Source organism: Octopus bimaculoides, chromosome 26 (genome assembly GCF_046866305.1).
Source record: "Octopus bimaculoides isolate indiv1 chromosome 26, ASM4686630v1, whole genome shotgun sequence".
Classification (NCBI taxonomy): Eukaryota; Metazoa; Mollusca; class Cephalopoda; order Octopoda; family Octopodidae; genus Octopus; species Octopus bimaculoides.
Window position 1 is genome coordinate 3,163,680 of NC_142953.1, and position 18,915 is coordinate 3,182,594.

Sequence of the window (18,915 nt, forward strand, 5' to 3'; positions counted from 1 at the left end):
GTGGAATGACTTGAGAGACTATTTCAGAAGATGTGTTTGACAAGGGATGGGGGTTGGCTTCTCAGGTTGTGCGTACGTGCAAATGTGCATATGTCTTTTTGCTTGTGTGCATGTGTGAATGTATATCTTTGTCTTACCCATGCGTGTATGGTAAAATGGACATTAAAGTGATGTATCTGTGTGTGAGTGTATATAATGTATGTACATACACACACATATATACACATGTACATATACATGCATACACACACACATAAATATACAGATATATATATATATATATATATATACATATAAATTTACAGAGATACACATATATATATATACATACATATATATATATATATACACACACACACAAGCATATATATATATGTATATATGATATCCTGGAAGTACTTAAAATTAAAGGAGTAAAATTTCTGTCAAATAATTAAACCCCAAGTGGTAAACCAGTTTCTGCCAAGATCTCAACAACTAGGACAGATATATATATATATACTTAACATACTCGACAAGGATTATTGAAAAAACAGCTTAATGGGATTGTATTCATAACAATCTGGAACCCGGACACGGATTAGAAAACCACCACCATCTCAAAACAACAAAGAAAATCTCATTCTTTCCATTGTCTGCTTTAAAATTCTTTTTAAATATTGACTAAATTGTTTTCATATTTCCTTGTTGTTTTATAAGCACAGGCATAGGTGTGGCTGTGTGGTAAGAAACTTGCTTCCCAATCACATGGTTCTAAGTTCAATCCCACTGCGTGGCACCATGGGCAAGTGTTTTCAACGATAAGCTTCAGGCTAGCCAAAGACTTGTGTGTGGATTTGGTAGATGGAAACTGAAAGAAGCCCATCATCATAAAGGAAAACTCAGCAACATTTAGCTGGCATCAGGCACTGAACTAAATGTAATTTGCAAGTAAAACCTGTTTTTATCCATCATCGAGTGGCTGTGTGGTAAGTAGCTAGCTTACCAACCACATGGTCCCGGGTTCAGTCCCACTGCGTGGCATCTTGGGCAAGTGTCTTCTACTATAGCCTAAAGCCGACCAAAGCCTTGTGAGTGGATTTGGTAGACGGAAACTGAAAGAAGCCCGTCGTATATATGTATATATATATGTATGTGTGTGTGTATGTTTGTATGTGTGTGTTTGTCCCCCCCTATCATCGCTTGACAACCGACGATGCTGGTGTGTTTATGTCCCCGTAACTTAGCGGTTCGGCAAAAGAGATCGACAGAATAAGTACTAGGCTTCTAAAGAATAAGTCCTGGGGTCGATTTGCTCGACTAAAGGCGGTGCTCCAGCATGGCCACAGTCAAAAGACTGAAACAAGTAAAAGAGTAAAAGAGTATATGTAAATATATATAAGGCTTCTTTCAGTTTCTGTTTATCTGTCAGAAATTAGCGGGCGGCTTTATACTGTGTTGCTAACAAGCTCTGTTATATTATAGGACAGTTTACTTCAATGAGGCAGGATGTATGAATTCCATAGAGACGTACAAGCAGGAAGAAGTTAATGGCCCGGTGGTGTAGGGGGTTGTCTTATATTCAAACATTGCAAAAAAGGAAACATGTTAGGAGAGAAGGAGAGAGAGAGAGAATCTAAAGAACAAAAAAAACCAACAACAAGGAAGAAAAAAAAAACATTGCAGTTTTAATATGGGTTAAATATATACACACAGACATATATTTGCCTTTGTATGTATGTGCAAAAACACACACACAAAGGTGCAACACTGAGCTTCTGGGGACTGACAGTTTGGAACCTCTTATAATTTGCATGTATATATATATATATAGGTTCCATATATATATATATATATGACCAACTTGAAAAGGAAAGGAGTATGAAACTACATGATGGGTTTCTGGGTTTCCCAGGCAGGCATTAAATGCTTGATTTGAAAGCTGTCCTTGGATGTGAGGTCCTTTCTGTTTCAAATTTGTGTTCACAATGTCTAATTACTGCATACGTAAAAATCCTAACAGTTTGTTCCTAATTTCTGTCCTGACGTTCACTGTTGGTTTAAACCTGTGTCACCTGCTTGGTGACATAAAACAATATTCCTGTGACCTGTCGACAACTTCTTTAATTGGTGGTCTTTCATAGAGAAATGGAACAACAAGGTCAACAGTCAACAACCTGGCACAGATTCTGTGTGATGGTCCAATCTTTTATTGTATTCCCATGCATTTGGGGAGGGGAGGGGAGGAGGGAAAACTGGGATGAGGGTTAAATCGTGAGGAGAGGTTGAAGGACTTGGGATGGTAAATGACTGAAAGATGAAGGAAGCCATCACATAACAATATCTCCTTGCCAGTAGCAGATGTTTCACTAACAATAACAGTCAATAACAAAGACACAGCTTCTATTAATTACGCTGACACACAGACAGACTCCAGTCAGTTAACCAGGAATGTTCATTGTCTCCGTTGCAATCAAAACCCAAAGACAGAGAGGAGAAAGCGTCTTGTAGGACTTTAGGCCAGGGCTTTTTGTTTCTCTGGTGTCTGTTCTAGACTTTGGATGCTGGGGTTGACTCTGTTGTAGTCCAGTTGTAAACCTTCGGCAGCAGGGCCCAGGAGAAGGGGCTTTTGTTGCAGTGAAGTCTTCATTAATTGTCTCAGGCATTCTCTGGAAGCCATCTCTTCAGCAATTGTGACTGTCTCTCCAGGAGCTGCAGAACAAGAAAAGAAAACATGAGAAAGAGAGAAAGAAAAGGAAAAAAACCCACTGGGTTTGATTTGTCTGACTAAAAACACTTCAAGGCAGTGCTCCAGCATGGCCACAGTCCAATGACTGAAACAAATAGAAAATTACCACTGCTCTCACCATCACCACTACCACCAACCACTGCTGTAGTGTCAAAGATGAACTACAGTAGCCCCACCCCCCGCTTTCCACTCAACTCGTTATTTTACACTGGAGTTTAATCTCTTGTGACCCAACCATTGTGTTCTTACAGCCCTCATTGTTTTAACATCTAGTCTTTGTTAGTGGCACCAGGCAACCTGGGTTTTGATGAACCTGGCTTGCTCTTTTGTCTTTTGTGGGTGTGTACTTGTTTATAACCTCTGCGTATGTATATATATATATCCCATAAAACATCAACAGTGTTAACCTTTGTTTTCTAATACAGCGTGAGGAGAGAGTGAGGGGGAGGTCATAACTGTAATTGTAGCTGTTTGACCTTTGAGCACTTGACTAATCAAATATAACCTGTTAGATTCCAGTGAACGAGGAAAAGAACTTGTAACTCGTTTTACTTGGATATGGGAACGGGGAAAGCAAAACTGTCCATCAGACAAAAACCTGAAGAGAAATGCATGCATGGAAGAGAGACTGACTTCCAGGGATGCTACAGGGTGAAACACCACTTTCATATGCCAAAAAAACTATTGATAGGGGCTGTGTTTGTGTGTGTATGTGTTTATATGTGGTACCCCAGTTTGATCACAGCATGTGGTGACTAGTATGAAGATGCAGCTACCTTAAGCTAGGCAGACTTAAAAGAAAACGTGAAATACAGTAACCCCTTGCCATATCGCGGTTCACCTATCACAGTTTATTATTTAAGCTTACGTCGATTCCTCTGTAGTGTTGTTTTGCATTTATAATAGAATAAATATATACAAATTATAAAAAAAAATATACTGCACAGTACTGTTTCTACTTCATGGATTTTTATCTATTGCGGGGTGATTTTGGAAGGTAACACCCACGATGGTTGAGGGACTACTATATATATATATATATATATATATATATATATATAGGTGCAGGAGTGGCTGTGGTAAGTAGTTTGCTTACCAACCACATGGTTCCGGGTTCAATCCCACTGCGTAGCACCTTGGGCAAGTGTCTTCTACTATAGCCTCAGGCCAACCAAGGCCTTGTGAGAAGATCTGGTAGATGGAAACTGAAAGAAGCCCGTCATATATATGTATATGTGCGTATATGTGTGTGTGTGTGTGTGTGTGTATCTTTGTATCTGTGTTTGTTTCCCCACCACTGCTTGAGAACCGATGTTGGTGTGTTTATGTCCTCGTAACTTAGCGGTTCATCAAAAAGATACTGATAGAATAAGTGCGAGGCTTAAAAATAATAATTCCTGGGCTCGAACTGTTCAACTAAAATCCTTCAAGGTGGTGCTCCAGCATGGCCACAGTCAAATGACTGAAACAAGTAAAAGAATGAGAGAGAGAGAGATGTAGAAAGAATCAAAGTGCCAATGAGGTGAGTTGGAAATTAGAAAAAAAGAATTAAAATAATTTTTAAAAAAATCACCATGTTCTTTACCTGTACAAGTTGACCTTTGTTTACCACACAAACAGTTTAATGACCTTTCTACACCACCACCACCACCACCACCATAGCCACTGTTGCTTGCCATCAGCATCCCCTGCCTCCACCTGAGCAATTGGGCAACATTTCAATCACCCCCTCTCCCTCTTGGCCACCACCACTGCATTTCACTCACCACCTGCCGCTTGTATGCAGTGATGTATTTGATAAGGCAGTCGTTTGTGTTAAATGATGAGGAAGATAACGATGATGTTGATGATGATGATGATGAGGAAGGTAGCATACAGTTGCCATTTAAAAGCAATTTACAGGTATATATATATATATATATATATATATACACACATATACATACATATATTGACACATACACCTACATTATACATATACACACATGTATGAATAATAGACTTGGCCTTTATACAAAATTGCCAGCAGCTCAAAAAGCATTTTCAGACAGAGGAAAGGGGGGTGGGGCTGGGGAAGCTGCATGGAACAGGGTGGGGGGAAGGAAGAGGAGGAGGAGGAGATTGTGGATGAGGAAGTGAGTTATCTAATCATCACCACCACCACCACCACCCTCCTCCTCCTCCTCCTTATCATCTCCCTCTGTTGCTAGCACCAGTACCACCATCGCTGCTGCTACCTCTACCACAACCAATCAACCACCACCACCACCACCACACAAAAGCTGTTACAGTATTTTCTCCCCTCCTCCACCAAACCCCCACTGGCCCAATCATCCAAGCATTGCATCACATGATGCCCCCTGCCCCACGCCTCTTACACACACCTACGCTGGATCATCATCATTCCAGCATAGACCACTCACGACCAACACGATGATGATGATGATGATGTAACGCCAACAATGACGACACCCCTCATCGGCCCAACCTGGTAAACGCCACCCTCGCTCGACCTTCCTTCACTCACTGCACCCAAAACCCTACCCCAATGCCAAGATGAAGCCCTCTGCATCTACAATCATACTTGTTACACACCCACTCTGCCAACCAAATGTTTTACCTTCTGCTCACGAAAATGGGGGGAGGGGGTGGGACCCCCCCCCCCCCCGAAAAGTAAAACAAGAATCAAGATTAAAAAAAGATCCACACAAACCATCCTCATCAGCAAAGCACATCACCAATCATGAAATACTACTACTGTTGCTGTTGTTACCCCGGCAAAAATAAGTGTTCCTGTGATGGACTAGTGTCCCCCCCCCCCCCCTGCAGTCAAAGTGGGGAATTTATATGCCATGAAACCGGTCCTTATGAGTCAGCATAAGGTGACTTTATTTTTATGCAAGTATGGAAAAGTGGGCGATATGATGATGATGATGATGATGATGATATGACAGACAGAGAAACAATCAGATAGGTCAATGAGTTGCTTACCTTTGCCAATCATCTCTTTGTCACCATAGATGGCCACCCAGTAGAGAGACATGATTGTCTGTGAGGCTGACTGGTGGATAAGTCTGAAATAAAAATTCATGAAGTTTTATTTTATTTTAGCCACATCTCCTGGTCCCTTGTCAGATGTGGTGATTTGCTGAAATAAAAGCTGTTCAGGAAGCACTTGCAACCAGGTGATGCTATTTTACACAGGAAAAAGAAATGTTATAGTTTTGTCTATTGATGACTGATAAAAAAAAAAAATATATATATACATGCTGGTGCCACATGAAAGGCCTCTAGTCCACTCTGTAAAGTTGTTGGTGTTAGGAAGGGCAACAAACCAGGAAAACCTAGCCAAAACAGACCTTGCCAGTGCTGGCGCCACATAAAAAGCACCCAGGACACTCTGTAAAGGGGTTGGTGTAGGAAGGGCCTCCAGCCATAAAAACCATGCCAAAACAGACAGTGGTGTTGGGTGCACTCCTCTGCTTGATGACAACTGTTGTTGGTGTGTTTACATCCCTGTAACCTATTGGTTCAGCAAAAGTGACTGATAGAATAAGTACTGGGCATCGGTTCACTGGACTAAAATTCTTCAAGGCGGTGCCCTAGCATGGTCGAGGTCTAATGATGGAAATGAGGAAAAGATAAAAGGTATAATGTGTGTGTGTGTGTGAGCGTACATGTGAATCTGTGAATATTTACGTTCCACTTACACAAAGTGCTGAGCTGTGGGATTGAACCTAAAAGTACAGGATAGACTTTTGAGGTTAAATCAATGCTGAGGTTACTTCTCCAGTCCAGTATCTTAGAGCCCTCCTCCTCTATCTCTTCATGTTTTCTGGCAATGGAGGGGGAGAGAGATTTGTTTGTACATAAAATATCCCTGAGTCATTTGTTTTCAAAACATTTTTTAACAGTAGTTAACGATCTTTCCGTGTGTTAATTGGACTGTGCTTAAAAAAAAATTTACTCTCAATGCTCCAGTGATAATGAATAATGCTGTGTAAATGACTTGTCTAATTAGTACAGTTACTGCATTGAGGAGCAGTGGAGTCATGTCGCTTAGTGGTTAGGTTGGTGAACTCATGTTTCCGGCTTACAAGGTACCACTGCATGGTACCTTGTAAGGTGGAGACGAGGGGAGGAGTTTGAGAGAATAAGACATGGTATGAGTAGGTCAGAAGCTGGGGTAGGAGGTGAACAATAAAGGAGGGAAGAGGGGAAGAGCAGAATTGGAGAGAGAGAGCTTTAAAGCAAGGCTAAAAGGAAAGGGGAAGAGTTCTAGGGGGAAGGGAAGGTGAAGTGTATGTGTGGTGGTGGTGGTGGTGGGAGAGGGCATAAAAGCAAGGGCTTGGGTGACAGGAGAGCAAGCAGGCCTAGAAATAAGGATTGGCAGAGGTAGAAGGTCATCGGATGAGAAAGGAAGGTGTTTCAGCTACAATACCTTGGTTCTGGTGGTCCTCTCTTGTTCTGAAGAAGAATGGACTTCAAGAGACCCATGGGATTATCGATCGGCCACAGGTCATTGATGTCTTTGTCAATAAGGTGAGGAAGAATGAAGTGGTTCACAAACCGCTCGGCTCGTCTGACACCCTGAAAAAAGAACATAACTTTGATCATCATCGTCACTTGAACCTAGGAGGACGAAAAACCAAACTTCAAAGTGAAGTTTGAACTACAATATTGCTTAATAAATATATTGAACCCTTTAGCGTTCAGATTATTTTGTCAAACCCTAATTTATTCACATTGTTTTGAATTATTCATGGATTACCTTGTAGTTTTGAGATTTCAATGATGTGATTGCTTATTTTTATTACAACATTGTAGGGTAGGTGTGAGAGGCCGGACCTGGCTGGTTTGAATATAAGGAAAGATAGAATATTAGGGCCAGATATGGCTGGTTTAACCCTTTAGCGTTCAGGTTACTCTGTCGAATGCTATGTTTATTTATTGACGTTGTTTTGAATTAATCATGCATTATCTTGTGGCACTGAGGTTTCAATGATGTGGATTGCGTTTTTTTACAATGACATTGTAAGGTAGGTGTGAGAGGCCAGATTTGGCCAGATTGAACATAAAACAGGGAAAATATTTGGGCCAAATATGGTTGATTCAACCCTTTAGCATTCAGGTTACTTTGTCAAATGTAATAATTATTTATCCATATTGTTTTCAATTAATCAATCATTATCTTGTAGCATGATGATGATGATGATGATGATGATGATGATGATGATGATGGCTACTTACCTGGTCTTGGGCAAGACCTCCAATAGCTGCCAAAAATGCAGTGGCCATCGTTGATGAAAGAACTGGAAACTCCTAGAAGAGAAGAAATATGTATCAATTAATTAGAGAGAAACATTAATTAAACAAAACTTTTAGGTTCGTGGAAACAATGGGGTGGCCAGCGTTGGTGAGTTTGTGTATTTTGGGGAGAAAATAGATGGTGGACATGCAGAGTGTTCAGACAATGAGGTTGGAGGCAGTAGGGGGGAGGGCAGAAGAGGTGATGAGGTCATGTATGGTGGAGGACATGCGCTGTTGGTAGGAGGGAGTGGGGTTGGAGGGGAGGAAATGATAGAAGAGGGGTTTTCGAAGCTGACTGAGTGCTTCCTCTCTCCCTGTATAGGACCACACACCACACCACCACTGCTCCACCTTTGTCTGAGAGGGTGTGAACATAGGTGTAGGTGTGGGTGACGGTGAAGAAAAGGAAAAGAGAAAGGAAATGGAAGTAGAACAGAAGATAGGTCAAGGGAAGACAAGTTAAGAAGGAAGAGTCACGCACAAATTGTAATGATTCAGAATTAAGGTGCAGAAATGGTGTACTCCGAATGAATAAGGCGATGTAATCCGATGGTAGAAAGAATTCTGCGAATTAGGTTCTCCAAAACCAGTTGGAAGGATGGGGGTCTGTGTGAGCATGCGGTAAATAGTTGAAAAGAAAAAAACCGTAGAAAAACAGGCAACAAGTAAAAAACAACAACGCGAGGGCGTGGTATGTGGAAAGTATTAATAAGATGCTCAGGGAAGAAAAGAAAGTGTGGTTGCTTTACATTTCAAGCAAAGCTCTTCTTCTGAAACAGGGGATACGCATGTGTGTGTATGGTAGCCAGTGTGTGTATGGTAGCCTGTGTGTGCGTGGAAGTAACTGGGTGCCTGTTAATGTTGTAGTGAGAGATCAGCAGCTATGGTGACAGGTGTATATAGATAGAATGGTGAGTAGTAGTTGGGGCTGGAGAAAGATGTTTGAGAGGCAGTCTGAAGGGTGTGTGGATGGGTGGGTGTGGATGTGCTCGTGTGTCCGTGTCCCACTCTCTCTGTGTCACTATCTCTGTATATGTATGTGTGTGAGCATATTGGTGTGCATGTGTGTGTGAGTGTGTAAGTTTATGTGTGCGTATGTATGTGTGAGTGAGTGTGGAAGTTTATGTATGTGTATGTATTATGTGTGTATATATACATATATATTTATTTATAATTAAATAATTGATTAATGAAGGATAAAACCATTTAATGATTTTATCACGTGGCCAATAAAAAACCATTTAGGTAAATGTTCATACAAATATATAATTATATAGATACCATTATAGCAAGAGGATGTGGATAAGCATGCCAAATACTGGAAATAGATGCTAACAGCTCTATAAACCACATATTATTTTATTCTATTAGGCTGAAAGCTGGCTAGTGAATAAATCAGATGGGTAACCCTTCTTTTAAAAAACTGGTTTATTCACTAGCTCACTTTCAACCTGTGCCAACGGAGTAAAATAAAACGTGGCTTATAGTGCTATTAGTATCTGTTTCCAGTATTTGGCCTACTTATCCACACCCTTTTGTTATAATTATATCTGTATAATTATATATCAGTATATATATAAACACACACACACACACACACAGGGTGGCCCAAAAGTAGGTTTACAGTTATCACGTAGGCACTTCAAATTTCTTTTAAAACATTTTATTACATTTAAATTTCTATCTTACAATTAAACTAAATTAGCATAGAATAATGGTTTCATATTTTTTAATAATTAAGATCTAAATTATTAATATATGAATGCGAAAGAGATAGTTAAATAATTGTAAACATACTTTTGGGACACCTTGTATGTATGTATGTATATATATATATATATATACACACACACACATATACATATATACATATATATACGTACATTTATACATATATATATATACAGATACATATACATATACATACATATATGTACATATATATACATATATGTATATATACATACATATTCATGCATACACACACACACACATTTTTATTATGAGAATTTTAAAGAGAAACGTATCCCATCCAAGTCTTATAAACCACTGTAAGCAAGATTTTGTTTTCAAACATAAAGTACTGATGACTGAAAAATTTTATCTTCTACAAAAACATTTTTATTACTCCTTAGCTCATAAACGAACAAAAAAACAGTTGTACTATATACATAGTATTGTCTCCATTAAAAAATCCCCTTATTCTACATACATATATATACATATATATTATATACATACATACATATATATACATACATACGCATATATGTACATATACACATACATACACACACATCTATATTTATGGCACTCTATTGGTTATGACGACAAGGCTTTCAGCTGAATTGATCAAGAGAACAACCTGTTTGTGAAATCAAACACCAGCTGGCTGAGCACTCTAGTGATGCATGTACTTTTAACACAGTTCACGGGGTGATCCAGTGTGACATGGATTGTAACAAAGCCGGCGTTTTGAACGACAAGAACAACTCATTTTTGCCGGATGAGTGAACTGGAGCAATGTGGTGAAATAACGTGTCTTGCTAAAGGACACAATGTGTCTCGCCAGGAAATGAACTCGTGGCTTTATAACCACAAAGCCGAATATCCTTACCCCTAAGCCAAGGGCCTTCATATTCTTCTTATTCCTTTTACTGGTTTCAGTCATGGGACTGCAGCGATGCTGGACAACTGTATTAAAGGGTGTTGGTCAAGGAAATTGACCCCTGGATTTATTCAGTAGAAGACACTTGCCCAATGTGCAATGCAGTGGGACTGAACCTGATACCATGTTGTTGGGAGACAAATTTCTTAACCACAGAGCCATGTAGTATATTTATGAATGATGATAAACACATGCACACAAAAGCTATATATATATATATATTATACAGACACACACGTACATACATACATATATATATACATGCATATACACATATATATACACACACCAACAAATATATAATCTTTTTTTTATTCTTTCATTTGTTTCAGTAATTTAACTGTGGCCATGCTGGGGCACCACCTTTAGTTGAACAAATTGACCCCAGGACTTATTCTTTGTAAGCCTAGTACTTATTCTATCAGTCGCTTTTGCCGAACCGCTAAGTTACAGGGATGTAAACACACCAACATCGGTTGTCAAGTGATGGGGAGGTGGGGGGGAAAAGAAACACAGATACACAAATACACACACACATAAATATACGACAGGTTTCTTTCAGTTTCTGTCTACCAAATTCACTCACAAAGCCCGAGGCTATGGTAGAAGAACTTGCCCAAGGTTCCACAGTGGGACTGAACCCGCAACCATGTGGTTGGTAAGCAAGCTACTTACCACAGCCACTCCTGTATATATATATATATATATATATATATATAATACACACACACACACATCATACATATACACTATGTATATATATATATATATATATATATATATATATATATTAGAGAGGGAGAAAGAAGGGAGGGCAGAAGAGAGTAGAGGTTCTGTGACTTCATCGTTATGTAGACAGAATTTTAATGACCTGTGTTTCTATAATAATTACTATATACTACTCACACTTTGGTGAATACGTGCAGTGACCGAGGAAAATTTGTATTGTGTAAAATAGGTTAGTGAAGCAGCACAAAAATAAGGTAACTTTTTTATTCAACTATGAGATGGCTTTAACACCTCTCTCACCATTGCCAATCGTAGCAATATGTCTTGTTGTTCACCACCATCAGCATCACCACTACCTGCCATTTCATATCTGTACTTTATAATCAACACAAAAGAAAATATATATATATATATATATATATATATATATACTTGTGTATATAAGATTGACCAGTGACCGGTCTGTCAAAATGCTAGAAGAAGCTCATAAATAGACACTTTTATTTTGGAAGTATTGATTTTGAAACTATAGTCTGCAGATAATCGAGGTATGTACAATTTTCACTGGTCTCGCCCGACTGTTTTTGCTCCGCTGAATCTGTATTTGAGAATTTTTTAAAGTGAGCTTCTTCTAGCATATTGACAGACCGGTCACTGGTCAATCTTATATACACAAATACTATAATCTTTTTAGGATCTGAAAAATATTTTTTCATGAACCTTCTGATTCTTTTAATGTGCTAGTTTCCTGGTATTAAATTGATATTAATTAATATCGAATTTTTACCATATTATGTTAATTATATATATATATATATATGTAGGTTGAGGAGGGTATTGAATTTAACCAAACCCAAGAGGATACAGGTAATACCGAGTAAGTGCTGTATACCGACTAGTTTTGCCCCAATCGTTGTATGAACAGGATTGGGGATTATAAGTCGTGTATTAGCGTGTGCATGTATAAATATATAAAAAGATAAAGAGAGCAATGGTAAAGTTGGAAATATATTTTATGGATAGAGTACTGGATCTTTCCAGAAACAGCTGTAAGACTCTATCCATAAAATATATTCCCAACTTTACCATTGCTCTCTTTATCTTTTTATATATTTATATATGTATATATATATATATCAAGGAAGACATAGAATGAGGTGGTGAAGGGTACAACTTTCTAATGTTGGGCCTCAAGGAGGCTATTATATTATTCTTAAGATTCTTTCGGAATATAAAATGGTACTTTAATGAAGATTGACGATATGAATCTCAATTCCAATACCTTTCAGACTCTTAGGTAGCATTTCAAGCGTTGGGCCTGGTGCACCAATTACCATTATTTTTATATTTTGGCATCTGAAGTAGCGAGCAGGAAGAATTGTGAGTATGCTGGACAATATGGTTAGCAGAATTTCATCTGTCCTTATGTTCTGAGTTTAAATTGCACAGAGGTCGGTTCTGTCATCATCCTTTTGGGCCTGGTGTAGTTCCCAGCCTTGCTAGCTCCTGTCAAACCATCCACGCCATGCCAGCTCCTATCAAACCATCCAACTCATGCCAGCTCCTGTCAAACTGTCCAAACCATGCCAGTTCCAGCCAAACCATCCAAATCATGTCATCTTGGAAAATGGACATTAAATGATGATGGTGATAGATTAACAAGGAATTTGGTGTTTACCCATTTCAAAAAAAATGTTTGCATTTCATCCTTGTCCCTCCCCCCGCCACCCCTGTATTTAGTTTAGTCATTGTACGACAATGCTTATCTCTCCTCATAATGAGTATAACCATAATTAAAGTTACAGTGTTCACCACATTAATTATGCTAATGTTTATATTACTAAGAGGACATGTTACTTCAGGAATGCAATTACAGCAGAGTCACATGTCCCGTCAATCAACCCGCTAGGCCGTCGTTCTCTTTTCCTGTCTCAAATTACAATTAATAAACTAAAATCCACTCATGTTAACAACCTAAACAGTTGATTAATATTACTTGCTCTTTATACTTTTATTTGTTTCAATCATTGGACTGTGGCCATGCTGGGGCACTCATTTGAAGGGTTTACCTAAACAAATCAACCCCAAGACTTGATATTTTTAATCTTTTTTTTTTAAAGGTTGCTAACTTATTTTATTGGTCTCTTTTCGCTGAACCAGTAATTTACAGAGACATAAACAAACCTGCACCAGTTGTCAAGCAATGGCGAGATGAACACACGTATATACACATACATATATCTAATATAATAAATGTGAAAACTAATTTCTGTGTGTCAGTGTGTCACACTTTGACCCACCCTCTCACTGACGTTTCTACTATTCCACATGCTGGGGTGAGAATAATAGCAGGCACAGAGGCAGTGAGGGTGGTGGCGAAGACAGACATAAAAAAAAGGGAGAGAAAGAAATTTAGGGAGAGTTGATGATAGTGGCAGTGGCAGACATGGATTGAACTCAGTCTGCTGAAGCAGGCTCTATAAAATTCCCCATTCCATAATTTTATTTGTCTTCATGGCCAAAAAATGTGTGCAGGAGAGACACAGGTGTGTTGCTGTAGATGAGATATAGTGCAAAGGTGAGAAAAAATACACCACAAAGACAGGTAAAATAATAAATACTGTATTAATTTGTTACTCATGAAGCGAGGAAAACAAAAAGGGAAATGTGTTAGATGTTTTGAGCATTTACTCATATTCGGAAAAACAGAAGAGATATATAGCTGACCAACATTATATAAATGTGGGTGGTAGTAGCTGGAAAGCAGGCACAAATGTTGGTGACGAGGTGTCAGAGGGTAATGTCAAGGTACAGGAAGGTGAGAATAAGAGAGAATATGGAAAGAGCATTAGGACGGCTTGGTGGATAAGTTCATAAGGGTACGAGAGGAAAGTAACGAACAAGGATGGAGCTGTTGGGAAGCAAACTTCTTAACCACACAGCCACGTCTGTACCAATAACGTTGTTGGAAAATATATCCACCCCCCGTCAGAATTGAAAAGAAAACAAAACAAGAAAACGTTGTAGGTGAGAGAAATCAACTGTCTCAAAAGAAAGAAGAGAGCAGAAGAGAAGGGAGGTAACTCACGGCTGTTAAAGTGAGATCCTTCATTCCTATGTGTAAACCAGTCGAAGCAAGGATATCCTCAGACATTAAAAAATCATGGATGGCGCTGGAAAAGAAATGGAACAATAAACAAATAAATAAACGGCTCCAGCATGGACGAAAATAAACCAAAGAACTAACAGGACAGAAAAGTTGTTGTTGATGTTGTTGCTGTTAAGTGCATTGGACAAAATTGCTCAGAAAGAATAAGTCTTGGAGTCGATTTCTTCAACTAAAAGGCAGTGCTCCAGTCAAATGATAGATACAAATAAAACAATAAAATATATATATATATATATGTATGTATGTGTGTGTATATACATGTACACACATACAGAACTCGATCTCTGTAAATTACTACACCACACTATAATGTGTATAATTTATTACTATATATCCTTTCCATGAGGAATAACAGAAGAATAACAAGGTTGCCCTTACCAGATTCCTTCTTCAAACATTGCTGGATATGAGAATCGTAAGAAGGCCTTGATGTATCTGCTTGCAATTAAATTACCTGGAAAGGTAAAGACATAAGGAATCTTTAGAAAGCATCACAACAACCACACCTGTCATCATCGTTATCATCATCATTCAATGAATATTTATACATATATATAAACACACACACCCACCCACAATGCACTAACCTTCTGCTGCCATTTCTCCATTGTCAACTAATTCAAGAGAAACAACATCTTCGTCAACACCCAACTCTTGCCGCCGAGCCTTGTCCTTCTCGATGTAGGACCTGGGAAAGAAAAATTTAAATTAAAAATAATAACAGTTTAGATATTGAAACTATTGATATACATAGTGGTTGTGAGTTCAAATCTAGCTAAAATCATGGGCCCTCAGAAAGATCCAGGTTGGTGTCCAGCAATGCTGGAAGACCACTGGGAGTGAGTCACCCCTCAGATTTTGTTTCAAAGCATGTCAATAGTAATTACGTCAAAGTTATATCTGCTTTGATAATTGGCAGTGACTGGGTCAGCAAATACTCTGTGACGGTCAACAAACGCTGGCAAGATGAGAGTCTACAAATCAAACTATCCCAAAGTGTATATGCATGTAACAGGGGACCATGTGTAAACTTGTATTCTCACGGAAACTCCAAACATGAACTGTTGGAGGTGGCTCAGCCCACAACGGGTGAATGTCACCAGTAGTACAAGTTATATATATATATTAATGTTTGTGCGTGCATTGTCTTAGTGTTTGTCCTACCTGTTGCTTGACAACCAATGTCGGTTTGTTTACATCCCTATAACATAGCAAAAGACTGATTGAATAAGTAATATACTTTAAAAAAAGGTAAGCACTGCTGTTGATTTGCTGGACTAATTCTTTTCAAAGTGATACTCCAGCTTGACCACAGTCCAATGAAGGAAACAGATAAAAGAATATATATATATATATATATATATATATATATATATATATACAAAACTGCATCAGACTTACTTATCTGTGAATATAATCCGCAGTGTGTCTTCACTGAACTCTTCACCCAGTCTTTTACCGAAAGCATAAATTTCTGCATCATAATTCCTAAAGGAATAAATGGAATAAAAGAAAAAATAATAAATAAATGCATAAATAGTTACATTCTATGAAAAGCAAAGGTTTGTAAGGTCAAGGGTTAGATATCCAAAATTGGATACTTAATCCAATTATAACCCAAATTGTTAATATAGAGGGAAAAAACTATTGATTGGTCTTTTTTAGCTGATGAGGAGGATGCTCGATGGGAAAAACAAAACTTTACTATAAACACACAAGTGCAGGAGTGGCCATGTGGTAAGAAGCTTGCTTCCCAACTACATGGTTCCAGGTTCAGTCACATTGTGTGGCATCTTGGGCAAGTGTCTTCTACTATATCCTTGGTCTGACCAAAGCCTTGTGAGTGGATTTGGTAGAGGGAAACTGAAAGAAGCCCGTCGTATATATATATATATATATATATATATATATATATACACACACACACACACACAATGGGCTTCTCTCAGTTTCCGTCTATGAAATCCAATCACAAGGTGCTACGCAGTAGGACTGAACCCTAAACCGTGTGGTTGGGAAGCAAGCTCCTTACCACACGTATGTGTGTGTGTGTTTGTCTCCTTGTAAACGAGCGTTACTATCATGTTACCATCATGCAAATGATGTCCTGTGAAAAAGCTATCTGGATCTGGGGAAACATCACTTTACTTGGAAATAGGTGAGTCAGTAGAAAATTTGCCTCAGCAAATTCCTTCTAACCCATGCCAGCATGGAAAAGTGGACGTTAAAACAACGGTGATTGTTCATGCGTGTGTGCATAAAGGATAGCAAATGTTTCTATAGCTCAAGGGAAGCAACTCATACTGTGCCATTAATAAAAATTCTGAATCTGTGTCCGTAAAAAATGGTTTGGTTATATAGGAAAGGTAAATAAGAGAGAAAAATAAAAGCCATATATATATATAGGCGCAGGCGTGGCTGTGTGGTAAGAAACTTGCTTCTCAACCACATGGTTCCGGAGTTCAGTCCTATTACGTGGCACCTCGGGCAAGTGTCTTCTACTATAGCCTCAGGCTGACCAAAATCTTGTGAGTGAATTTGGTATCTAACTGGCATTCCGATCAACAGAACAGCCTGCACATGAAATTAATGCGCAAGTGGTTGAGTACTCCACAGGAACATGTACCCTTAACGTAGTTGAAGGACGATCAGTGTGACACAGAATGTGACAAGGCTGTCCCTTTGAAATACTAGTACCATAGATTTTACCAGCTGAGTGGACTGAAGCAACGTGAAATAAAGTGTCTTGCTCAAGGACACAACGCCCTTGCATGTTAATTTCACGAGCAGGCTGTTCCATTGATCAGATCAACTAGAACCCTTGTTACCATAACTGACGAAGTACCAGTTTTTTTAGTTTATAAAAAAAAATTATTAAAAATACTTTGTGTATTGTTGAAGTACAGCCAATTTATTTCATATAAATTTTAACAACAAAATCTTATATGGACCCCACCCAAGGGCCATGTGGACCGCAGTTGAGAGCCACTGATCTAAAGTCATGATAGGAAATATCTGTGAGATCGAACTCAGAGCCTTATGACTGTGAAGTAAACATTTTAACCACGCAGCCACTACACAACCCCATCCCTTCTATAAACAACAATAGCCAAGTAACAGAATCTCACCAGTTGATCCATTCTGAGCGATGTCTCTCCTTTTCAGGTCCGACTTTCAGTCTCCTGCGGTACAGTTCACTGACGTAGGGGAACAAGGACTTGTTATAATTGCGGCAGCCGATCGTTACACTTGGGGGGATTATGGGTAAAACTGCTTAGAAAAAAAAAATACACATGAAACAAAACAACATAAAATCAGGGAGAAACAATTTAGGATTTAGAATTAATACAGAAGAAAGTGTTGAAAGGTAGAATGTGATTTGACGGACAGTTGGCTGTTGTTTCTAAAGGGTTCGAACGACAGCCAGTAGCTCTTAGCACATGTTTACACATTTTACCCGCTCTAACTTGTATTGGTTCTCCGTCAGTCACGACGATGAGTGTTCCAGTCAATCCGACCAACGGAACAGCCTGTTCGTGAAATTAACGCGCAAGTGGCTGAGCACTCCACAGACACGTGTAACCTTAACGTAGTTCTCAGGGAGAATCAGTGTGACACAGAGTGTGACAAGGCTGGCCCCTTTTGAGTTACAGGTACCACTCAGTTTTGCCAGTTGAGTGAACCGGAACAACGTGAAATAAAGTATTCTTGCTCAAGGACACAATGCGTTGCCAGGTATCGCACTCATGACTTACGATCGTGAGCCGAGCACGCTAACCACTAACCCACGCACCTTCACCCACTCTGACTTACACTGATTAAAGGCAATCTGTGACCATCTTGTCTTTTCAGACACATTTAATCTTACACTATATCATCCAAATTCGTTCTCTCCACTTAAAAAAAAGAAAAAGAAAAATGCGGCAAGTTATTATTCGAGAGAGATTTTAACTGTTATTTCTAGCAGGTGGAGTTCAGTATGTTTATATTGAAGCACAAGGTCACGAAATGACGGAGTACACGAGAGACTTCATTGCTTATAAAGACTTTCAAATGGAAGAAATATTACTGACAAGATAATCGTAAAAGAAATAGGAATTAGTAGAGAATGAAATACATTACTCTGTTGATTCTTCGTCGTTGCTAATCGAAGCAGCGATGGGGAAATATTTCGAGTACAAAACAGAAACATGCGATGGGAAGCCATTTTGAAAACAGAGACAACTTTTAGTATTAACAAATACACATTTGGTTTTTTTTTTTTTATAAGCATTTAAAATATGTCTCATTATTGAAGCTTGTTTAGAATAT

General features: G+C 38.7%; 1 protein-coding gene across 1 annotated transcript; it reads right to left on the reverse strand.

The window, feature by feature from the left end:
• Positions 1-1,647: 1,647 nt before the first annotated feature.
• On the reverse strand, positions 1,648-18,826 carry LOC106871979 (large ribosomal subunit protein mL44). Its single transcript, XM_014918771.3, has 10 exons — positions 18,727-18,826; positions 17,733-17,874; positions 16,006-16,092; positions 15,192-15,292; positions 14,983-15,058; positions 14,524-14,608; positions 7,979-8,050; positions 7,170-7,318; positions 5,720-5,802; positions 1,648-2,691 (listed from the first exon to the last, which is right to left on the reverse strand). Exons 1-10 carry the CDS (start codon positions 18,809-18,811, stop codon positions 2,495-2,497), a joined length of 1,077 nt encoding a protein of 358 aa, XP_014774257.2. The 5' UTR covers positions 18,812-18,826; the 3' UTR covers positions 1,648-2,494.
• Between the last annotated feature and the right edge of the window lie 89 nt (positions 18,827-18,915).

Excerpts from the sequence above, each read along its gene's own strand:
- LOC106871979 (XM_014918771.3), bottom strand. The coding sequence starts at position 18,811 with ATGGCTTCCCATCGCATGTTTCTGTTTTGTACTCGAAATATTTCCCCA. Across the intron at positions 15,059-15,191 it reads TGGAGAAATGGCAGCAGAAG|GTAATTTAATTGCAAGCAGA; the intron begins GTTAGTGCATTG and ends TTACCTTTCCAG. Across the intron at positions 7,319-7,978 it reads GAGGTCTTGCCCAAGACCAG|GGTGTCAGACGAGCCGAGCG; the intron begins GTAAGTAGCCAT and ends TTCTTTTTTCAG.